Genomic DNA, 25,503 nt, shown 5'->3' with positions numbered 1-25,503 from the left:
TCTTTTAGGTTGTTTTTGTAGCCATTCTGCTTCACAGTCACTTGGAATGCAAAGAGCCTCTCCTTATCCCAATCTTATCCTTGTACATGGGGGCACTGGTCCGATGTACCACCTTATGCCTGGGCTACTACAAGAATATACACGACATTATTCCTGACAGCAGTGGGCCTGAGATGGGGGTATGTCTTAATGTCTTAATGCCTGGTAGTGTTTATGAGGATTGTAAGCTTTCTGTCCCTCAGGAAAATAAGCACATAACGCTTAGTTTCAAACATACCCTTGTGCATACCAATTCAATGACAGCTACCCGACAGTCTGCTGTGTGAGAGCGGTACAGTGTATCCTTATGTCAGTACCTCTATGGCTATGCTAAGCACATTCCTGCTAATGTTATGTTAGTACATAGGATCATTAGCACAGCAAATGTATTTGTATGCTACAAGGATGACATTGGAAACTGACATTCTGAGAAATTTCTCCCTGTGTGAGGAAGCTGTATGTCAGAACACCTCTTTTTTTCCTTGAATGTCTTGCAGTAATTCACAAATCCCTCACTGCAGATCAATGCCTCTATAACTGGTTGCCAGGACAAATTATGCAAATACCTTGTACATCAATTATTCAGATCTAGTAGGGCTGTTAAGAATGCACAGTTACCTTTAATTCTGTATCGCTAATGTAGGAGATTGCATTTTCATGTAGCATTTCTCTCTTAAGCTCTGGTGTGCTTTTGAATGTAGCAAGTCAACTGATGGGTGAGAAAAACGAGAAAAAATCCTTTGATTGTGCTTTTGGTTCTGTCCTGCCAGTTTGTTTCAAAAGGGACTATGTTTCTCTTACACTGCAGGGAGATGCTACAATAAGGAAGATGCTGAGTTTTTGGTGGCCTTTGGCATTAATTTTGGCAACTCAGCGAATCAGTAGACCCATTGTCAACCTTTTTGTCTCCCGGGACCTGGGCGGCAGCTCTGCAGCCACAGAGGTATGTGAATTCCTGGGAAGCTGAAATGTTTTATGGTTGTACTGCATTCCACACACAGAAGAAGTCATCCTTGCTTACATTTGTTAAGGAAGCAGGGTGTTCGTTCCCATCCATATGCAGCACCTCCTGATGTGTTTCCTCTCATCCATAGGAACAGGGGAAAGTGGTCTTAAATGCAAATGCTAAGTGTTCATTTTTCCCAGGATGCTAAAAGCAAGCGGAAGATGTTGGCCTAATTTCTGCCTCTTAACATGAAGTCTCTTGTCCCTTGGTCAGCCCTCCAGTCCCACTTACATCCCACTCTAAGCAGTGTCTTATTAAATGCATCATGGGACCACAGATTCCATTCAAATATCCTGGGGTTTCAAGATTTGCACAGTGACAGGCTATGGAAGCTCCAGAGCCTGGTGAATTAGGGATAGTTGTCTGGGGTCTCATTCCGCACTGTGTTTCCTCTTGCATATTTATTTACAGCTATGCAAAGCGATGTGACACATTACCGTTATGATTTGTTAACTTTTTGCACAGTTGTAAGTGTCTGTATAGGAGGTAAGGCATGGAAGAATTAAGCCCCTGGCTGGGATGTGAGTTGCTTGGGTTGTTTCACATACACATACATACCTCTCTACCTCTTGGGCACTTTCTGAACTGGTTGAAGTAGGGTTCCAAAGGCCAGTTCTTGGCTCCATTGTCCCAAAGATGTGTCCTGCTTAACATTTTGAAGGTACCAGTTCTTTTATAAGAAAGAAGTGCTCACTTTCTGAAATACTCATCAGAGGTGACGTTCAGGCAGTCCACAGAGGCACAGGTTTCTTGTAACTACAACACAAAATCCTGTACTTAAAGAAACTCTGCATCTTCATGTGGTCCTTCCCTCCATTTAAATCATTTGGATTTTTGCCATTGATTTCAGTGGGAGGAAGATTAGGGTTTTTTGTGATTTTTGTCCTTCCTTTTTTTCAATAAGGGGGAAAAAACTAGGAAACTAAATGCAGACTCCTACCTTTCTGAAATGTGAAGGATGTACAGGAAGTCCTATTGTTAAGGTTTTCACAGACATAGTAACATGGCCCTGTTGGACATATATATTGGTGGGATAAATCCCATGACTGAAATATTGGTATAGAGGAGTATAGCTTGTTCAGGAAGGACAGGATGGGGGTGGGGAAGGAATGAGGTATTGCTTTATACATCAAGAATATATACACTTTTTCTGAGATCCAGAAGGTGGCGAGAGGAAGACCAGTAGAAAGTTTCTAGGTGAAGATGAAAGGGGAAAAGAAACATGGATGATGTCATGATAGGGGTCTACTATAGATGAAAATCAGAAAGGAGTGGTGGATGAGGCATTTCTAAAACAAATAACGGAAATATCCAGAACACAAGGGGGACTTTAACTACTCAGGCATCTGTTGGAAAAGTAATAGAGCAAAACAGAAAATATCTAGTAAGTTCTTTGAATGCATTTGGGACAACTTCTTTTTTTTTTTTCAGAAACTGTAGGGAGTAAGCAGCGGTGACAGGCATTTTAGGCTTAATTCTGGCCAACAGAGTGAAATTGATTGCAAATCCGAAGGTAGAATTCAAAGTGGGTGAAAGTGATCATGACAGTGCTCTGAAATCAACAAAATTAAATTCAGCAAAGACAAATACAAAGTACTACACTTAGGAAGGGAAAAATCAAATGTACAACTACAAAATGGGGACTAACTGGCTAGGTGGTACTACTGCAGACAAGGATCTGGATCACAATCTGAATATGAGTCAACAATGTGATATAGTTGTGAAAAAGGCTAATATCATCTCAGGGTTTATTAACAGGAGTATCATATGTAAGACATGGGAGATAATTGTCCTGCTCTATGGAACACTTGTGAGGTCTCACTTGGAGTACTGCATCCATTTTTGGATGCCACATTTAAGATAAATGTGGACACATTTGAGAAAGTCCAGAGGAGAGCAACAAAAATGATAAAAGGTTTAGAAAACCCGATTTATAAAGAAAAGTTAAAAAAACTGGGCATATTTAGAGAGGGACCTGATAGCCTACAGATATGTTAAGGACTGTTACAAAGAGAAGGATGATCATTTGATATCCATGTCCACTGAAGGTAGGACAAGAAGTAATCCATTTAAACTGGGAGATTTAGATTAGATATTAGAAAAACCTTTCCAACTATAAAGGATAGTTAAGCACTGGAATAGGTTACTGAGGAAGGTTGTGAAATTCCCATCATTGAATGTTTTTAAGCCGAGGTTAGACAAACGCCTGTCAAGGATGGTCTAGTTTCACTTGGTCATGCCTCAGTGCAGGGGTCTGGACTAGATGACCTCTTGAGGTCTCTTCCAGCCCTATATATGATCCTATATCATATTTTTCATACACTTAAGAAATTCCATTGACAGCATGTGTATAATAAGTGCTTTCAGTGATGGGCCTAACTACTTTAGCATAGTAAGCTATTCAAGCCAGGGACTTTGACTGCTTATGTGTTTGTGCTGTGCTTAGTCCAATGGAGTGCTTGGGCACCATTTCAGTACAAAGGAACACAACAGGTTAACTAACCTCTCCTTTGCTTTTTCTGACTGTTGATGGTTTTAGATATGCCCCTTAAACATTTGTTGAATAGATCTTTTGCCTTTCATTACTATTAATGGCAAAAGCGTGTCACATTTGTAGCTGGTAGCTGACTGGGCTTTCCTCGCCCTCAGCAGTTGTGCTTTTCATCTCTGGTTTCTGAAAGGGGAAGTGCTGGCAGCATAGACAACTGCCATACACTAGACTTGAGTATAGGCAAGGGTTTTCAAATTTTCCTGCTAGCACTTCAGTGTTTGGCTAGAAGAGATGGGGTGCCTGGAAGGAGATACAGTGTGAACATATTTATGAGGGTAACCAGCCCACATGCCTCAGTTGATTTCTGTTCTTTTTTGGTCTTTTTTAACCAGGGTTGTCAGCTTGGGAGTTTCCATTCATGTTAAAATCTCATATACGTTTATCCAAGTAGGAGAGTCATAGTCTGTGCATTGAGACACCATCACTCAAGTTAAAAGTCCTGGAGGATATTTAAATACTAAAGCAATCTCTAAATTAATCCGGAGAGACTCTAGTACCCATAGAGGTGCTAAACAGTGGCATGAGCTATTGCTGGGCGTTGGTATCAAAATAAGTAAAGAGTGAATCATTTCTATAACTATTCAATCAAATCAGCTTTCAGGTATATGAGAGATTCTACTGAAAACAGATGGTAGAGTGAAAAAAGAAAAAAAAAAGCTAGATTCTTTGCAACTAAAAGAACACCAACTTAAATACCACTGATATATCTTACGTACCATCGGTACAAGTAACACTAAACAGTATTGTAACAGCTAAACGATTATAAAAAATATTTCCCCCATCTTTCCAGTTTACTTTGTGTATTGGATAGCACTTTATACAGAAGAAGGGGTAAAGCTGACTGGCTAGCCACTTTTTCCCATTTGTGTAGGTCTTTCTCACAACAGGGACCATTGCTAACAGCAAAATGTGATTTAGATAATCACAAAAACTGGTATGGGGCAGTTAGCAGCAGAAGTGGAGCTTAAAGCTATTTTAACTCATTTTTTAAAAGGTGATTAGGTCTCAAATGAAGGGTATGCTTTCAACGTTTTTGACAGTAGTTTCTGTAATAAGGACAAGAAACAGATTCTATGTTGCTTATGCACCCAGTGGGTGTTTCGTTAATTCAAGTCATGCAGGATTAGCCCCATAAGCCCTTTCTGATTCCTCTATTAGGAGACCAAAACACTGGGATATGCCTACACAGCAAAGAAAAACTGCGGCTGGCCCATGTCTGCTGACTCAGGCTTGCAGGACTCGGACTGCGGAGCTGTTTGACTGCAGTGTAGACTTCTGAGCTTGGACTGAAGCCTGAGCTCTGGGAACCTCCCACCTCAGAGAGTCCTCCAGCCTGAGCCCAGAAGTCTACACAGCAGTGAAACAGCCCCGCAGCCTGAACCCCATGAGCTCGAGTCAGCTGGCCCGAGCCAGCTGCAGGTGTCTAATTGCTGTGAAGACAAACCCTGAGATAGCAGTAGTACAGACCAAAGAAGTGTTTCTCTTCCACTAATGATCCATACCCAGCTGAATCTAAATGTAGTTGAATCGTAACAAGACAAGGAAGGCCTGATCCTGCAGACCCCATACGGTCAAACTCTTGGAGTGGGAATAGTAAAATTATCAAGTTCTCAGGCGATTCACAGAACTGACACATACTTTGGCTCCGAGGAAGAGGAAAGTTACAGGGACAGTTTACTAGTTTCAAGCAGCATTAGAAGGAGCCTAAAGAGACTCTCTCTAAACTATCTTCCCAGGTGAACCAAGATACATCAGTTGAGAAGGGTAGGACTGAAATGATGGACATTTTTACTGCCCCATCTTATCTGAGCCAACAATGGCCAGATCAGCGTTGGGAAAATCTCACCAGCTTCCATAGGGGAAAAAAAAAGGCAGTTTCAATGATTGAAAATGTTTCCTTGATGTATAATTTGACTTTTTCCTCAGGAAAGACAAAAACATAAACTGCAACAGCACAACGCAATCTTAAAACCTGTTGAGATGTTAGGTTTTTTTGTATCTCATTATGTAAATAGTACTTGCAAAAGTACGAGAGGACTTAGTTTTCTTAGATTTCAGGTATTGAGCTGGTTCTAGTGTTAAAAACAATGATCTAGGATTATTTTTGTCTGATCTCAATTGATTAGTACAGAAGTAGGCAGAGTTTTCTTTGTCTCTAGCGTCCCTCTAGCCCAAAACAGTCAATCTGACATCCAAAGTGAGTCAGTCTGCAGGCTTTCAAATTCCATTGCTGTCATTCTTTTTAATTAAATAATTTTATTTTTCTGCTGTTTTGCTTATGAACTTATTAAAACAAAATTGTATGAAAAAATGAAGATCATGGAATACAATTAATAGAAAAAGCAATGGATTCTAGTGCAGTGTATGTAAGCTTCACTAGATCGAATAATTAATCAACATGGTAGAAAGAATAAAGGGAAAAAATGAACTCATTGATGAGTAAATAAACAGATTAAAAATCTACAATATTATCAGAGAGTACTACTGTGATGGTAAAACCACACAGTTAAGTCATATATCTTCACTCAAGTTGAATTTTCCCTGAGTCTGAAATGCATCATAGAAAAACTGTTTCTATGATTGTTTTCCTGATGTAATGATTGCCCACTTGGTTGCCTGTCTCTTGTTGCACTGAGGTCAATAGTAACTGAAAATTGGATAAAAGGTTAGTTTATTTATGCTGTCTGAAGATTTGAAGTGTAAGTATATTCTCTTTTCTCCTGTTGCAGGCTGTGGCAATTCTGACAGCTACATACCCTGTGGGACACATGCCGTACGGCTGGTTGACAGAAATTAGAGCTGTGTATCCTGCTTTTGACAAGGTGAGTATTTGTATTATATGATGGTGGTAAATACTTTGTAGTCATGTTTCACATTCATGGTAGTTGTAGACCCAATTTTCCTTTGAGTTACACCACTATAAATTAAGGATAGTAAGCAGAAGAGTTACAACAGTGTAAAAGATGTGTAAGGGAAGAAGACTCATACACTAATCTCCATATTCTCCTTAACTGTGTGTGCGCGCGTGTGTGCGCGCATGCGTGTGTGCAGGTTTAGGGACACCCAAATCATGGGATTGCATCCCTGACCATCTTAATTTTTTCAACCCAGTATTACTTTAGGCCTTTACAACATTGTGTGGCAATAAGTTCCACAGGTTGTCTGTGCGTTGTTTGATGTAAACCTGTTGCCTATTAATTTCATTGGGTATCCCCTGGTTCTTGTGATATGTGAATGGGTATATAACACTTTCTTCATTCTATTCATGATTTTTAGACCTCTATCATATCCCCCCCCTTAGTCGTCGTCTTTCTAAGATGAACAGCCCCAGTCTTTTTATTCTCTCCTCATATGGAAACGATTCCATCCCCCTAATCATTTTTGTTGCCCTTTTCCAATTCTAATACATCTTTTTTGAGATGGGGCGACCAGAATTGCATTCAGTATTCAAGGTGTGGGTGGCCCCATGGATTTATATATAGTGGCATTGTGATATTTTCTGTTTTATAATCTCTCCCTTTCTTAATAGTTCCTAACATTGTTAGCTTTTTTAACTGCCACTGCATATTGAGTGGATGTTTTCAGAGTACTACACATGATGACTCCAGATCTCTTTCTTGAGTGGTAACAGCTAATTTAGACCCTGTCATTTTGTCTGTTGGGATTATTTTTTCCAATGTATATTACTTTTCACGTATCAACACTGAATTTCATCTGCCTTTTTTTTTTCATCCAGTCACCTGATTTTGTGAGATCCCTTTGTAACTCTTCACAATCATCTTTGAACTTAACTGTCTTGAGTAATTTTGCCACCTCAGAGTTCATCCCCTATTCAGGCCATGTTGAATTAGTTGATGTATTTTTGGTCCCCTCTTTTTATTTATTTTGTCTATAATGTATTATTTTAACATTTTAGACAATCCTAAACTCTGAATTATCATTAATTGTGCCTTTCTGTAATTTCAAGTATTTATCTTATCTCTAGTTTTAACCTTACCTCTCAGTTTCCTGGGTTTGAGGTTCTGGGTGCTTTTTGTTTGCTTAGAATATAGATAACTGGCATATTTGTGAAGTTTTTAAAAACTTCAGTGGTAGCTCCAGTTCAATTTAGCTATTTCCCTGATGAAGAACATCATGAAATATCCAGCAGCTGAGGAACTCAAGTCTCATCTTCAAAGTTAGGCTGTTCTCTTGACACTACGTTGTTTCTGCAGACTGGATTAGCTTAATTTGCTCATATTAAATGTTAAACAAAGGTTACTTCACAGGCTAAAACAAGCAGACATTCCATATATTATTTCTATACTATGGACTTAACCGATCAAGGTGAATGAGAATTTTCACAGGAGTTCAGCAAATTACATAAGGACTCCAGGACTGCGCCTGGAATTGATTTTGAGGAAACAAAACAGAACAAAAAGCCCCACAGTGTTTTAGTCTGAATTACATTTTGCTCTGACTTGGCACTGGTAACAGCCTACATACCTACACCAACACTTAATTTACATGATGATAGGTAACTGTGTTCTATGATGTTCAAAATGAGATACTCGGCTCCTCCATTCTCCAGCTGCTTGTACACTCCTGAATTTCTTTGGTCCCAATCCAGGGTGAATAAACACTTTTGTGTGGGGGCATGTATGCACTTATACAAATGTATGTAATCAAGACTTATTTGATTTCATCCACCACACTTCCGTCCAATTTTTAAAATAAGCAGTCAGTCACAATTGTTAACTTTATTTATATGAGGACAAGACTCTCATGCCAATTAAAGTTCAATATATAGACTTATTCAGGGACATCCTGCTGAATATAGACTAGAATATGAAAATTGGGTGGCATCTTTGTTAGACACCTAATGGTACTCTGGATCAGCAATAAAAAAATAAACTGCGGACCAGAGTGGTTAGAACAAGGGTTGTGGAACTTGCTAACAATCAGTACAGATATGGTGAAACTCATTGTTTCAGTGAACTGCATGTGCAAGTTACAATAATGAGAAGATATGGAAACTCCACATACAAGGCCAAATCCTGGTGCTGCTAAACTTGATAAGAGGTTTGCTGTTAACTGTAGTGGGATCAGGATTGGAGCAATATAGTAGCTTTCATTTTCTAAAAAAACCTTCACCATTCAATAATTTCATTAATGACTTGAACAGTCACAGGTGGAATGGAAAATAGGCTTATAAAATCTACAGATGACACCAATCTGGGAGAAGTTGAAAGTACTTTGGGGGACAGGATTAGAGTCCAAAAGCACCTTGACAAATTGGAGAATTGCTCTCAAATCAAGAAGATGAAATTCAGGAAAAAACAATGCAAAGTACTACACTTAGGAAGGAAAAAATCAAATGCACAACTACAGAATGAGGAATAACTGCAAGAAAGAATCTGGGATTTATAGTGGATCAAAATTGAACATGAGTGAATAATGCGATACAGTTGCAAAAAAGCCAAAAATACAATTCTTGGATGTATTAACATGAGTGTTGCATGTAAGGTAAGAGAGGTAATTCTTTCATTGTACTCGGAACTGGTGAGGCCTCAGCTGGAGTACTGACCAGTTTTGAGCACCACAGCTTTAAGAAAGATGTGGACAAATTGGTGAGAATCCAGAGGAGAGCAACAAAATAATAAAAAGTTTAGAAAGCTCAACCTATGAGGAAAGGTTAAAAAAAAAACTGGGCATGTTTAGTTTTGAGAAGAGAAGACTGATAACAGTCTTAAAATATGTTATGGGATACTGTAGAGAGAAGAGTGATCAATTGTTCTCCATGTCCACTTAGGGTAGGACAAGAAGTAATGGCTTCATCTGCAGCAAAGGAGATTTAGGTTACATATTAAGAAAAACTTTCTAACTGTAAGGGTAGTCAAGTTCTGGAGTAGGTTACCAAGGGCGATTGTGGAATCCCCATCACATAAGAATGGCCATACTGGGTCATACCAAAGGTCCAGCTAGCCAGTATCCTGTCTTCCAACAGTGGCCAATGCCAGAGGCCGCAGAGGGAATGAACAGAACAAGTAATCATCAGGTGATCCATTCACTGTCTCCCATTCCCAGCTTCTGGCAACAGAGTTTAGGCACGCCAGCCCTGCCCATCCTGGCTAAGAGCCATTGATGGATTTATCCTCCATTTATTTATCTAGTTCTTTTTTGAACCCTGTTATAGTCTTGGCCATCACAACATCCTCTGGCAGAGAGTTCCACAGGTTGACTGGGTCACTGGAGGTTTTAAGAAGAAGTTAGGCAAACACCTGTCAGAGATGGTTTAAATTCACTTCGTCCTGTCTCAGTATGGGGTGCTGGATTAGATTACTTCTCAAAATGTCTTCCAGTCCTACATTTTTGTGATTCTATAACACTACTTTATTTGATAACATTGAGAGTCAACAGTTCAAGTAGAAGCTAGTATGATTTGTCACAGCCAGCAGGTGGTATCCAAAAGAACAAGTTCATGTGGGGAAGGAGTTAGGATAGGAATCAAACAGGTATGATCTAATTGCGAAGTAAATCTAGGGTTGAGTTTATACCTTTGAAGAGCAAGCTGGCATGACACAGGCTGGGTATAGAGGAACCATTATTAAAAAAAAGAAATCTGTTCTCTGGCTGTGAATGCTTCAGCTATTGTTCTTGCTTGTTTTTTGGTTGTTGTGTAATACACACATAGTCTTCAGAGGGTCAAGAAAAATAATTGTTTTATCCTTGTTCATATTCATGCATCTGTTGGAAGCTATTGTTTCTTTAGACTGACCTGCAGGGAAATCCCTTCCTGGCCCCACATGTGGTGATCAGTTAGATCTTGAGCATGTGAGCAAGAACCAGCCACCCAACCACTTGAGAGAGAGAGAGAGAGAGAGAGAGAATGTTTGGTGCCATCTCAGAGTCCTGGTCCTCCCTGTCCAATCCCCATCTCCAGCTGTGGCCATGTCGTCCTGGTCCAGGTCACCAGCTAAAATCCCGAAGCATGAGCTTTTAGGAACATGAGATGTAAACTGGCAGTGAGCCCCAGCACTGCTGCACTCTGCCCTCTACCATCAAAAACAAACCCATCATACAGTTGCACTCATTCATTCACGCAACTCTCTCTCAGAACTAATCAGGAGTTGTGGGGGCAAACAACTTCTATTGGGAGGCTGTTCCAGAGCCTTCCCTTCTGATGGTTAGAAGTGGTTTTGTACAAATTCCCAATTTGTATGTGAGCACCAAAGTGCAACTTGAACATCCCAATGCAGAATGGAGTTCTGTAAGTTAAGTAACCACTTGTGAAAGTTTTGAGTCTGAATTTTGTACAAAAGCTCATGAAATAGCTTTTAATTTGTCCCACATTCATGTCTGACACTCCCCTGGATGGGTTTGCACAAGTTCCAATTTCTCAGATTAGGTTTAGCAAGCCGTCCACACCAGGTGACTGCCAGTTTGATATTCTTCTGCTTGAACTACATCAAGGCTGAGTAAATATCATACTACATCAGTGTTCTTATCACTCCTGGTGCCTACCAATGTATCTTAAACTGCCAGGTAGTCACACCAATAGATGACTCTACAGCCACTGTTCTAGGAGTGCCCTGCTTCTGGGTTTCTGTGCTCCCCTATCATAGCTCATTTATGTAATTTATCATAAGGATGTGTTCCCAAGCAGTAGTATAAAACCTTTAGCTTCATATGTTGGTTTTAGGTGCTTTGGGGAATGAATGGAGGTTGTTTTTTTTAAGCACACCTGCCATGGCAATGTGAGTGCAGAGTCCATGTTCAGGATGGAAGATCTAGCTGTTCTAATTATGTACAGTTCATCAGACTTAATTAGCAGCACCAGGTGTTCCAAGATCTTTGTTTATATTCGTCACTCCCTGGCTAATTGGATCTGTATTGAGACGGGTGGTTGTATTGCTGTGCCACTCTGTGTTGATGCGGGGGAAAGAGAAGATAGCGTCCTTACAAGCTTTAAGCAAAGATAGCCAACCCCAAACCAGTATCCTTTAGAAAGAATCATTAAAACTTTTAAACAGACATTACCACTTAGCAGACTGAAGCAATTAGTAAACTCTGTGAGAGACCAGTTGAACAATGATTGTCAGTTCACATGGAAAAATATTGTGTGGCTTGTGCAAGTGTCCTGCTTGGAAGCTAAATAATAATAATAATTAAAAAAAAGTAAGAACTATGCACATAGACAGTGAGATTCCCCCTTATGACCCTGGTGTTGTCAGCTCCACAGCAGTCTGGAGCCATGTTAATGCTTGTTATCTCTTTCTCTCTCTCACCCTAGAATAACCCCAGCAATAAGCTGGTGAACACCAGCAGCACAGTCACAGCAACGCATATCAAGAAATTCACTTTTGTCTGCATGGCTCTATCGTTAACGGTAAGGAGTCACTTGTTAACTCTTTTTAGTTTCAATCTGAAGCAAAAAATTACTGCACACATGTGAAGCTGCAAACACCAAATTCAGATTACCAGAATCTCATCAACATACTTTTAGCATTACTCGCTTTGGCTATGAAGCTTAAGGCAGTTTCATCTTCTAAAATAGCCCATGTGGAGGAAGCAGTGGGGCAGAGGGGTTCTGCTTCTTGATTTACTCAAAACAAATAAGAGAAGAGTAGCACAAAGTGGGTAACTTACATGCCTTATATATTGCAACAAAAAGGTTTTGTTTTATTTCTTGATGTTTTATTGGCACCGCTATAGCACTCACCAATTTTTGTTTTAAAACAAGTCTGCAGGGATAGGGAAAGGACAAGGGTTCTGCATTTCTTCCAGAGAACAATAATTAGATGCTCATTCACTCAAGCTGGAGTGTGAAACAACAGCTGATCCCTGCACCCATAGTTTAGCTTGAATTAGACAGAGGACTAAATTCTGGAATCTCTGGTAGCTGTGTCTATGAGATGATGTGAGCTGACCATGGCAAGGTAACTCAGTTACTCTAACTGATAGACTTAGTTACTCTATCTTCGATGTATAAAAAAAGATAAAGATGAGCTCCCCTGGTTCAACATTTACTACTTAAGCCCTGCATATTGGAAAAGATTTTTGTGGGGTATGAAGGCTCAGTGTATTTCATTGTTTGACTTTTCCCTTATTGATCTGCATTTCCATTCAAGTTCTGCTTTAAGCTTTCTGCTACTTGTTGTCTTACTTAACAATGGGCACTTTTTAAAAAGGCAACTTTCAATTTTTACAATATTACAGGACTTTTTTATCTGATTTGTGGATGCAAAGTGATTTGTGCCCAAAATAATCAAGTCGTTTCATTGTCAGAATCCGACTATTGAAGGCTGCTGGTTGTTGTGCACATTAACCACTGCATCTGCAAAACTGCAAATAGAGACTTGCTCAAAATTTAGCACTAAGGTGTATGGACAGTGATAAAATAGTAATAAAAATGTTAGCAGTCAGCCGTTTCTCTATCTGCATATTCATCTGTGCTAGCATGAGTTTGTGGTTTCAGAATGTAGCAGAATGCTGAATCACTGAAGATATGCTGATAGCACCCTTTGGAGTCAGCAGCTGTTGCCTGGATGACCCCTGTTTGTTACTGCTCACTGTTGAATTTAAAGTGGAAAAATGATCACATGAGAGAGAGGATTTGAGTTTCAGGGTTTTGGTTTGTGTTACATCATGCCTTTCCATGGAGCAAATACTGATAATAACATCACAGGCCTGTAACTTGTCCCCCACTCCTCTCTCTTCCCCCTCCCAAACCCAAGCTAACTCAACTAGAAATGCCTCCAAATCTTGTCTTGGGGTTGGGCTTTGGCAGCTGAGCCTGTTCCAGACAAAGCTTTGCTTGATGAGTCTCTTAGCTTGTCTTCTGTAGAATGGGAACTATTTTCTGAACCCACATCATCCCAGAAATGACCAGCCTACCAATGCGTACAACGTATCTTTTGTAAGACCATTCTTGCTGCACCAAGGGTCTGTTTAGAAGTAGTTCTAACAAGCAGTTGTGGAGAAGTATTACATTTCTATGACTTTTTCCTTCATCATATTTTGAGAACAATTCTCTTTCCTCATTTTGAAGAGGGAAATGGACCCCCAGCCAAGAGAGTAACACAGCCTTCGACATAGACTTCAGTATCAAAGCAAGGGGTGAAGAGGATGGTCATGGTAAATACAACTACTATTTTGGCATACAATGAAGGAAGTGTTTTTATACTAATGCTCAGCATACCCTTGAGCTTGTGCTAGTGACGACCATTCATGGACACAGTGGTTGCTAGCAGGTTTGAAATACAGGCACACTCCCTGATGAGCTCAGAAAGCCACATTGTGCAACGTCCACGCAACAGTGTTACAGAAAACCTATAAGGTTTTTCAGATAAAATCTTTGCCTACATGGAAAGGGATCTGCTACAACTGTTTTTTGGATGTTGCTGATGCTGGCTTGGCTTCAGCTGTGATGCAGGGAGTGCCTAAAACTATATACCCGCACTGTACTCAGGTTTTACTGGCATCTTAGGTACCCTTCCCGTTCTTTGGAGGGGTCAGCTCCTTTTGGACTCCTCTTTCAAAATGTCTGGGGATTCCAATTTGGAGTTAACAGTGGATGCTACAATTTGTTCTGACTAAGTGGTCTTGGGCCAGTTCTGGTTACATTCCTTGTTGTCTTTTGCCATCACCAGTTTCTAGTCTCCACCCTCTTGGCTGAAGCACGTGTGACTTGATATGGGAAACAGTTTTACACAGAGCCAAACCTTCCCTAGAGCCAGTGCTTCCAGCACACTAACCTTCACTGATGGTTATTGTCACAGCATCTCTGTGGAGTAGATAAGGTATTCTTTGCCTCATTTCACAGATGGGAAAACTGAGACTGAGAAGTGAAATGACTGAGTCAGTGGCCGGATTGGAATCAGAGCTCAGCAGTTTTCCCAGATCTGTGCCCAGGCCACACTTCTGTCTCTCACAATTTAGGTCCAACGCTGTTAGAGTCTCTAAGTTATACTCCAGACAGCTTGTTAGTGATGATAGGCTTTTGGCTTTGCTTGACTGGCCACAGGTTGGCTGCTTCCTGGACCTCTGGTGTTGTCTCCTTTATTGCTCAGGGCTTTCTCTAGATCTTCTTGCTCTAACTTCTCCCTAGTCCAAGGTGACTGTCTCTCTTGCAACATAGGCCCAGCAGAGAGCTGCGCCCTCCTGCAGCCTGCCAGAGCACTCTGACTCACTGTAGTCACTTTTCAGGAAGCCTTTCCTCCTCCCAGATTGCAGCACTTGTATTTTAACACTCATTGCTTCATATAAACTGATTATTTTCTTAACCCTCTTAGGTATTTTTCAGCTTACTGATAAATCCTGAGCTTCTTACATTACCAGCACCACTCTGCGCAGAGCGATTTTTAATCTTCTGTTTAGGCTTTTCTTTTATAGCTTTCCAGACTCTTTTTACATGCTTGAACCTATCTCCCTCTACTCAATTGGCACCATTTTTTCATAAGCTTATAGTAGGAAACTCATATGTCTAGAAGTACCCGGAACAGTCCATTTCCATGGCTTTTCTTGACTATTTTTATTTGTGCAGCATTACCTAGGATCATTCACCAATAAACCCCACCAAAAAGTAGAATCAGTAGTAAAGTGCATTTCCTACTTAGTCCCTCTTGTCTGCTATACTATTTGCTGGGAAAGTCTGTCGATCCAGGGCTAAACTATGGAAAGCCAGCTTACAGGCCTGATTCAATTCAGGGGCTTGATCCTGCAAACACGTGCATACAGGACTTTAGTGGGACTTAACATGAAGAAAGTTATTTATATAGTATTTAAGTATATTTATATTTATATTTATTTAAGTAGTTGTAGGATTGAACTCCAAATTGGCATCTGCTGCAGCCAATTCAAACAGCTACAGTAGCTGTTCCTTTATCTGAGGAAGAGCTGTTTCCATCACCATTAGTAACTGCTCTGTTCTCCTGGACCAGCCCTACTGCAATATATTGAGTCTAATAGGATCACTGTCCATGAGGGCTCAGCATGTTAGCAGTCTCCTTAATGTCCAAACATAGAGGAGGAGGGGATTTAGTTCTTCCCAGGCTGGCTGAACACAGATCATGCCACCTGAATGGGTCTTTCTCTGGTTGATTTGGAAAGGAACCCATCAGACAGGGAGATGGAGGGGGACCTTTTGCAAAAGTGATTACCCGGTAAGAAAAGAGGTTCCAAACAGAATGCCCTGGGGGATCCCCCACTCCAGTGATGTCCAGTGGTGGTGGTACTAGGGAAATGGGAGGCACCTTTCCCTCATTAGATCAGTATAGTAAGCCAGTCCTTTGGTCATGTCAACACTGTTTGACTCCCTGAAGCAGAGCATCTTGCTGGAGATTTGGTGCATGGATTTGTTAAAGCTACTTATGTAGTGAAACTGCAGTTAATAATATTGTTTGGTGGAAGATGTCTGGGCATTTACACAAGTTTCACTAGAAGGTTTCCTTTGACGAGCAATTTCATTTAAAGGCTGTGGAGAACAGAAACAGATAAAAAACAGCTGTTGGATTTACCATAAATAAGAGAGCTTGTCTGATTAATCAGATTAATGAGACCTCTGATTTAAGTGCCAGCTGCAGCTCCCTCCCAACAGTCCTATTTTTAGAGCTTGTGTGTATAAGAGGCCATTGAAACTCAGATATTTAAGTATCATGGGGATGTGGGGGCAGGGAGGGAAACAATTAGATGAAAGATTTTTTTTTTTTTTAGTGCAGCTAAGCCATTGAGAGGCATTCTGATGTTGGATAACAAGGAGTCTTAACAACAAGGAGTCCTTGTGGCACCTTAGAGACTAACAAATGTATTTTGGGCATAAGCTTTTGTGGGCTAAAACCCACTTCATCAGATGCATGGAGTGGAAAATGCAGTAGAGAGGTATATGAAAAGATGGGAATTGCCTTACCAAGTGCGGGGTCAGTGCTAACGAGCCAGTTCAGGTAAGGTGTAATTGGGCTTTTCTCAACAGTTGACAAGAAGAGGACTCCTCGTTTTTTGCTGATACACTAACACAACTGCCACTCTGAAAGGAGTTTTTTAAATAATTCAAGCTCCATTTTGAGAATGTGCTTATGTCACGTTTTCGGGGTTTTTTTGCTGTTATTAGTCATAAGGCACTTTGGGCACAGATGTTTGAAGTGGTTCTTGCACAGAGTATGGCTGTTGTTCCTCAGACAACTTCTGTTGATGGCATTGGGTACTCCTTGGGCTGCAGCTCCCCATGTCTTTCAGTCCTAGGCCTCTTGAGCAGAGACTGCTGATTCTAAGGGGAGTATAGGGCACCATGCTCATTTTCCACTTACAACCTAAGCACAATTTGGACTCCCAAGGGTGAAGCCTGGTGTGTTTGTTCCACAGAGCCCTTATTTTAGGAAAGGTCTGTTTCAGCATCAGGTATATGCAATACAGGAGTTATAACCAAGCATTTTTCAAAGTACTAAAATGTTGAATTTCTTCTTTGTAAAGCTTCCTCCTCCTCCCTTTTAGGTTAGCACACAAGAACTCTATCCCTCATCCTTATTCTGTGTTGGAAAAACTTGGCACTGCCCTTGTAATGAGCCAGCTATTAAAATGGCTTGAGTAGGCTCATATTAAACGAGAGCTTTTCTCAGAACAGCAGCGGCTTCTCTTGGGTCAGGTTTCTCAGAGGTAGCCCGAGATGCAGTAATAGGGCCAAAACCCTTGTTCTGCTTTTTTTGCATCATATCCCCATTTCCTAAGGGAGCTCTTTCCTAACTAACATAAGCTTTTATTGTGGTGTTGATACAAAGAAAGGAACAGAACCTGCAGCCTAAATTACTAAATATGATCTGTTGGCATCTGAGGTCCGTGACTAGCAGCATGTAGTCATCTGCTTCTTAGCCCTCAGGCTTTCCAATTTAGTGGTGTTTTGTTTTGGTGCATCGCTATTTGAATTAAATGGCCAGAGGGTTTGTTTTAGAAGGCAGAAGCTAATTGACTGCATCTGTTGCTGCCCTTCACGTAACATCTTTGGGCCCCCAACTCTGCCCCCAGGTACATATGTTCCAGTGTGTGCAAGTCAGTGAGTGTGCATGTTGGAACTGGCAGCAGAACTGGACTGCCTATGCTTACGTTAGAAGAAGTGGGGGATAGTGAAAAAGTCTACAATTGGGCCGGTCTGGTGGCAGCACAACATGCTACTACGTTCAAGATCCAGGTTGAAAGGTGAGCTTTTTTCCCTTCCTCAGCAAGGATCTGGGATCACTGTCATTCAAGAGACTGCCTAGAGCCAAGTCCAGCTTTACTTAGCTGGAGAACAGTTGCTGCTACCAGAGCAAAGAGGACTGTGATGAGGGAGTAATAAAAGGAACCTCAAACCCCAAACTGTCTTTCATTAAAACTATCCCTATTTTCTTACTAGGTGGACTGCAAACAGTGTAAACAGCAGCAGTTACTGAATAGTTTGATTCAGTTCAGATACTCCTGCAAACTTAGTAACGTCAGCTCAGATGGACTGGGTACATTTAAGGATACATTTCCAAACTGTGAAATGGGATGCTTGACTCCCATTAAAGCAGATTTGAGCAATTTGCACAACCTGAACACTAACCCTTACGAAGAGATCCTGATTTCAGGTGCTCAGTCGCACCATGTGTCACCACAGTTCACTTCCACTTAGTGTTAGAAGCTTATTTTACAACACTTCAGGGTTGCACAGTGTGCACCTCGCTGGGTTAATCTGGCTCCCACTGAGAGAGAATGGATGCCAAGAGCACTGTGCAGTCCTCATGGCTTTAAACTGTTTTGTTAGAAACAGCTTAAGCTGCAGAAAAGACCAGCGTTGTCATAGAAGTTAATTCACTCTTGCTTTGTATTCTCCTCCTCTCCAATGGGCACATTCCATGGCTGTGGACTCCAGGAAAAATAGGGGCTCTCTTGATAAGTGAACTGAGTGTGTAAGAGGATAATTTAGCTGCAAGCAGTCTCTGTATTATAATTAATTGGTAGTTCTTGTATAAGAAACCAAACTCTCATGTGTTCAGGATTGCGCCTTGATTTTCATTCATTTCTGTACCTTGGCAAGATTTAAGGGCTGAGTAGACAAGATGGGCAATTCAAGCTGTGCACTAAATTATGAGTATGTTTCACTTGGAGCTATTTCAGGTTTGCTCTTACACACTATAGACATATCCGTAAAAATCTTAAATCAGTTTTACTTTGTGGTAAAACTGCCCCTAACTTTAAGATGAACTAAAAAGTTAATGTGTGACAAATAGAATCAGCCACCATTTTACAGTCCAGCTTGTTCATTGTATCTGCTGAAGATATTGCTATCTGGCACAAATGCTTATAATGAAAGTTCTAAAATGGCTCTGGAAAAAAAATTTTTTTTTAAATTATTATTCATTGTTGGTTACAGTAACTTTGGGGGGGAGGGATAGCTCAGTGGTTTGAGCATTGGCCTGCTAAACCCAGGGTTGAGTTCAATCCTTGAGGGGGCCATTTAGGGATCTGGGGCAAAAATCTGTCTGGGGATTGCTTCTGCTCTGAGCAGGGGGTGGGACTAGATGACCTCCTGAGGTCCCTGCCAACCCTGATATTCTGTGATTCTAAGCGTATGAGAAAAGATAGCCCCCTAACAACATTTCCAGCTAACTACCCATTTCTACATTAGTAAGTAGATGCAGTCAATTAACTCCACATTAATAAGTTGGGGGTTTTTTGTCAATGAATTTCCTTGTTTTATTTAATGTTTCTTTAGGGGTTAGCATTTAGGAGTGAGGCAGCATTGGTTATCACATAGGTATGCAGTTTCACTGCTACTGTGGCTAGTTAAAGGGGAAGGATGCTATTGGATTCCTAAGTGGTCCTCCCCACTCCTATATACTTTGGAGAGTAGAATTGTAGCAGGGCAGGACAAATGTATGTAAAGCAGTGGTAACATTCTCTGGCTAGTAACTTCTGTCTGGACAGTATCAGTGTGATCTTTTCACAGACTTTGCTATTTACAGGTGACAGTCAGTTAGTTCTACTATTAAAGCCTTGTCTTCACTACCTCAAAAAAAAAAAGTGTTAAATCCTTAAAGTTTAAATCCTAGTGAAGGTAAGGCAGTTTGTAGTTTTCACTATGATTTTACCTTGAGTCATCTAACTTGAGTTACGAACACACTTTTTTTTGGTAGTGAAGACAAGGCTTTACCAGATACTCAAGGATTGTCTACAAGGCCATGTAATTCAGATTACGAGGGTGATTAATTGCAGCATTCACTAATGCACTGCACTGGAACTGCCCTTGTGGATGCTGCTAACACAAAGTAAAAGGTACCTAAGTTCGCATTAACTTAGTCCTGTTTGGAGAGGACTAAGTTAATATGAACCAGGGTACCTTTTCATAGACTGAATTACTGAAGAAAAGTCTTCCGTCTCACAGAATGAGAGGAACGGTGGCTTTTGTGCTCTGTAGTGCCTTTCTGTAGAGCACACTCAAGTACTTTGAAGACCTTTATTTACCTTCATATCACCTAGTAAGCCAGGCAAATATTGTCTGTGGTGTGCACATGTGTCTCAGTTTATCCTGAGAGTGTAAATAATTGGCTCTGGGTCACACAAGTTACTGGCAGATATGGGCTTCTCTCACTCCTGTGACTGAAAATAGAAGACATTTATTACAGAAATACTTTTTTTTTCTTCAATGGTGCCTTTGAGCTAGGAATCGCAAAGTGGATTACAGACATTAACTGTTTAATTCATCCATTAACTCCTTAAGTGGTAAGGGATATCAGTAGGGAGGACTTTACAAGCTATTGAAATGCAGCCACCGGCAAAGGGAACTCAATAGCCATTGTGCACATCTTCAGGTATTATAGATCAGATTCTGCTTTTGTTTATGCTGGTATAAATCCAAGACTAGAATTGGGCCACATCCATACTATAGGGTGTCATTTCAAAGTAAGTTTCCTTTGAAATATTGCCATGTAGCTCCAATAGCTATAACTGGATGACAGCTTTACAGCCCAACATCTTCGTATGGTAGGTGAGGCTCTGCTTCATGTCAACTCAAGCTCCTACTTAAATAGCATTACTTCATCAGCTGTTCAGCTTATCGTGGGTTTCCACACACTGCAGTATTCCTGTTCCTGTGTTCTCTTTGCTCAGTCCAAAGCTTTCACTTGCTTACTCACTCCAGAGACATTTAATTTACAGGTGATCTGAGCAAATCCTGCTGTCAAGTGACCAATCCTGTAACATTCATCTACCTATTATTGGGCACTGAAGGCTGTTCAATTCCCATGTATCCATCTTTTGTCCAATTTGTGGTCAGGAATTTAGGAAAAATACCATAGCATCATTCATGCCAGCCTGCTTGCTCAGACTTCTATGAATAAGATAGTCAGTGGAGCTATAGGTTCGTGGCTGATATTTCCAGATGTTTAGACAAACATATATCTTCCATCAAATCTGGCAAGAGTAGGGGGAGTTCTTTAAAACTCTGTATAAGATATTTTGCTGTCTTGCTATGCATGTTTTACCCCCACCCCCTTAACATTAATTAAGATTATATTTGTTGTGTAGTGAAGAACCCTGAGGCACCGTTGAATTCATTCACAAAATACTTATCATATGTAAGACAGCAAGAGAGGTCCCATAGAGTGGAAGATCATAAGAGCAATCTAAGAGAGCGGCTAGTTTCTCTTTGGCGGCTCTGAAGCTGGTCTCCTGCACGGCTGTCTCTAGTGTCAGCCCCATCATTTAAATTAGTTGCAATAGGGTACCATGTTTTGTTGTTTCTCAGTTGAATGGTGCCTGAGAACAGATTCACACAGAGACTGCGGTTTAGCATTAGTGTGCATTTATATATTGAGTATCAGAGGGGTAGCTGTGTTTGTCTGGATCTGTAAAAAGCAACAGAGTCTCCTGTGGCACCTTATAGATTAACAGATGTATTGGAGCATGAGCTTTCATGAGTGAATACCCACTTCGTCAGACGCGCGTCTGACAAAGTGGGTGTTCACCCACGAAAACTTATGCTCCAATACATCTGTTAATCTATAAGGTGTCACAGGACACTCTGTTGCTTTTTATATATTGAATAAAACATCTAACTAACTGTTCAAAGCACTGTGCAGCTTATAAGATATATGCCTGTGGAAACCATACATCAAGGTGTCATATTTCAAGCCTGAGGGACAGCAGATTCCAGTCAGAACCTGACAGCAGACCAAATTATGCCTTTAGCTACCCCTGAGCAACTCTACTGAAGCCACTGGGGAAGCACAGAGGTAAGTAAGGCTAGAATTTGACCCATAGTTAGAATAATTGTTCTTTGATTTAAAATACCATATAATCATTTTCCCCCTAAAGAGAATAAGCACAGCTCCCACCATCCTGTGTCCTGAAGTCAGCATTAGCATATATCAGCTGTCAAAGAAATCCAAGAATAGTAATAACAATAACTCCTCCTTCAACACATTCCAGTGAGGGGAGTGAATTGGTTGCTGGGCATATAGCTGATCAGCTTGTGGACATACTGATCCAGACTCAAAGAGAGTGACTTGCAGGTCCTGACAGGCCCAACAGAATCATAGGAACAAGAGCTCCAAAGGGAGTCCTGGCCCTCAGCCTATTTCACTTCCCCACTGGCTGGGACAAGCTTCTGCCTTCTCCCTAGCAGTTCCAGTGCACCTGGGTACCACCAAGGGGAGAACTGAGAGAGCTAGAGTTTTCCTTCCCTTAATACTAGCATCACATCTGCCTATGGAGTCCAGAAGTGGTCACTTAATCACTGCAGCCATGCTATGTTTGAGAGAGAGGGACCGGCACCTCAGTTGAAGCAAGAATAAGCCTAAGGTTAAATTGGTAGACAGCTTTTAAAAAATCAAGGACAGCATTTTCAGAAGTGGCTGGTGAGTTGATGCCTCAATTTCTTGGCACCCTACTTAGAGACGCAATTTACATCGAGTGCTGAACACCCACACTCTAAAATTACACCCTTTTAAAGGTGACTCAGGTTGGCCACCCAAAAATCATTAGTCACTTTCAGGTGAAGATTTGTACTCCTGTGGGCAGCAGAGGGGAAATTAAATGTAGTAGATACTGAAGGGATAGCGAAGAGCAGGGGGAGGGTTACACAAAAGTTCTTTGAACCACAGTGTCAAATTCCTAAGCAAAGCAACTAAAGACAAAGATAAACAAGTATTAAGATAGACATTCTTACAGCGAGGATGGTGATGTTCTGGAATACTGTGTGAAGAGCAGTGATTGTTAGTTGGCTTAATGGGGACAGCCTCCTTACAAGTCATGGGAGGCCTAACTTTTTAATACCTCAACATTTTCATGGCATGTGGTTTGCTGGGAATGTGTGGAATGATTTCACTAACCACATGGATCTAGGAGACAGGTCATCAAGTGTGGCATCTAATTGATCTTTGCATAGAATCAGACTATAAAGATGGCAAGCAGCATTTAGTTTCTGTAATTCATATATCAGATGGCATGATTCATTGGGTGCAGAACATGAAGCACATACGGTTTGGTATTTTAACATCACCTGCTGGCATTCCAGATACTTTGTATTCTTTGTACAAGAAGGTCTGGAATGCATCATACAGTCTGATTTAATGTTCATTAAAGTAGGATAAATTGGTTAACAATACTATAAAAGCTAACAGGAAACATTACAGCATACTTTGTGCAGGAATATTGCTTCATAATAGTTAGATTATCCATCTCTATGTTTCTGCTAATCCTTAATATTCTCAGAAAATGTACAGAATGGATAAATGTTGAAAAATCAAATTCTAAATACAGAAGCAGAGAGGTAAAGAGATTTTTTTTAAATGGCAACAGTGTTGCTGACATTCTGAGATGTTTGCTTAATAAAAGTGACCTGGGAGATGAGCCAGATTTGCAACATTATGGTTCCAGCCTGTTATTTTCAACGACTGAGCTAGTGTACGGATGAATGATTATTTGAAAGTAAACTCCTTTAAGTGGATTACACTCATGCCATTAGAGCAAGCTTTTATATGATTTTATTTATTTTATTGTTTTAAGAGAAAAGCCTGGAGTTTGACTAAACGGAGAGTGATTTCTGGTGTATGTTTAGAAATGCACACAAAGTTGTTTTGATTATGAACTGGTCAGAGTAGAGGAATAACTGAAATGCCCTTCTTCAGAAGGTCACTGAACATAACGAGGTTTGTTTTTTTTAAATATCACTATCTAGCCCCATTATCACTTCTACACCACCATTCTACCACAGCACGATTCCTCTTCTTTATAATCTGTTTTCCAGTGCTTCATCCAGTCTAGTTTTATTAGTTTCAAGCAATGTTTCTTCCTTAACTAACCTTGGGACGCTCCTGTAGGTTTCACCTTTACAGAGTTAGCCGTGATATTCAGTATGTTTTCCTTTCTTCTTACTTGAAAAGAATTATACCTCCTTGTACCACCTTTAACAGTTTACCTCTCCCCAGGAAGTGCTGAAGATCTTCAAAATCAGAGTAGCCACATGTGTTTCAGTCAGGAGTAGGCAATACTTGCTTCCTGTGTCTACTTTATTGTCTGCTCCTAGTACCACATAGGTGTAGTCTGGCTGAGTTAGAAACTGGGTGACAAGAACAATGCAATACTGTTAACTCCTAAGGATCCAAATACTCTGTTTGGTCTCTGTGCCGCTGCTATCCAGTTGGGCTGCATTGCAAAAATATTTTCCCACATGTTTAAAGAAGCGAAATGAAGGGAGGTGTGCATGAGATGAGCTGTGTTGCCAGTACTTAGTGACATCCAGTGAGAGACATAGAGCATCAAAAGGTCAAACTTCAACTGCATGCACCAGGGGTGGCCAAGCTGAGCCTGAGAAGGAGCCAGAATTTACCAATGTACATTGCCAAAGAGCCACAGTAATACATCAGCTTCCCCACCTCTGACCCCTACTCCCAGCACCTTCCATCCACTGGCAGCCCTGCTGATCAGCACCTCCGCCCTCCCTCCCCGCACTTCCCAATCAGCTGTTTTGTGGTGTGCAGGAGGCTCTGCGTGTGAGGAGGAACAAGGGCACAACAGGCCCGGGAGGGTGCGGGAAGGGGTGGAGTGGGGGCAGGGCCGGTGGCAGAGCCAGGGGTTGAGCAGTGAGCACCACCCAGCACATTGGAAAGTTGCTACCTGTAGCTCCAGCCCCAGAGTTGGTGCCTATACACGGAGCCGCATATTAACTTCCGAAGAGCTGCATGTGGCTACAGAGCCACAGGTTGGCTACTCCTGGCATACACAGTGAACTGATACATTTTACTTTGTGAAAAAAATGTACATATTCCCTTTACCTTTCATTTTTTCCCTTTAATGAATCATTCTCAATTATTTAGTCCATCATAGGAAATAACTAGGAATTTATCCAAATCATGGCTCTGTAACTAAAAATGTACAGATGGATTAAAGTACAATTGGTTATGAGCAAAAGGTCAAAATGAATAGGGAAGGCACAGATATGGAATATTTACTTCAGCCAATTCATAACTTCTCACTGAACACCCAAACCAGTCTGCTCAACTTGCCTATAACCTGACTCTACCTCATGACAAACCCAACCACTCTCTCTAACAAGCAACATTACAAAGGCAGAGAAATGAACTTAAAAATAATATGGGTCAACTCTGTTTCTTCGGCACCTTTCTTCAGGCAGGACCTTAGCCAGAACCTCATTATGCCAAGGAGATGCTAAGTTATACATTATAACTGGAACTTGCATCTTCCTGGCATAATTCATTTGTTTCACAACCAGGCCTGGGACTGCCAGGGCAAGCTCTGTGCTCTCAGTGACCTACTGTTTGAAACATTCTGTCAGCTCCAGGAAGGGTCCAGTTCTAGAACACTGCAACACCCATGCAGAAGATCAGCTTGTTTTCACCATGTTATTTTCCTCTCCTATGTTGAAAAGAATAGCAGTTCTGAAAATGACGTGTTGCCA

The 25,503-nt window shown here is 40.9% G+C and overlaps 1 protein-coding gene across 5 annotated transcripts in view; it reads left to right on the top strand.

The window, feature by feature from the left end:
* ANKH (ANKH inorganic pyrophosphate transport regulator) overlaps positions 1–25,503 on the top strand; it is a 164,693-nt gene that overhangs the window by 116,474 nt on the left and 22,716 nt on the right. For all 5 annotated transcript variants that reach the window (XM_050937492.1, XM_050937491.1, XM_050937494.1 and 2 more), the window contains 4 exons: positions 9–179; positions 848–982; positions 6,326–6,418; positions 11,869–11,964. In XM_050937492.1, coding sequence (XP_050793449.1) covers positions 9–179; positions 848–982; positions 6,326–6,418; positions 11,869–11,964 — 495 coding nt within the window. The remainder of the gene's footprint in view (positions 1–8; positions 180–847; positions 983–6,325; positions 6,419–11,868; positions 11,965–25,503) is intronic.

This window comes from Gopherus flavomarginatus, chromosome 2 (genome assembly GCF_025201925.1).
Source record: "Gopherus flavomarginatus isolate rGopFla2 chromosome 2, rGopFla2.mat.asm, whole genome shotgun sequence".
Taxonomy (NCBI): Eukaryota; Metazoa; Chordata; order Testudines; family Testudinidae; genus Gopherus; species Gopherus flavomarginatus.
This window is presented reverse-complemented; position numbering and strand designations above follow the sequence as displayed.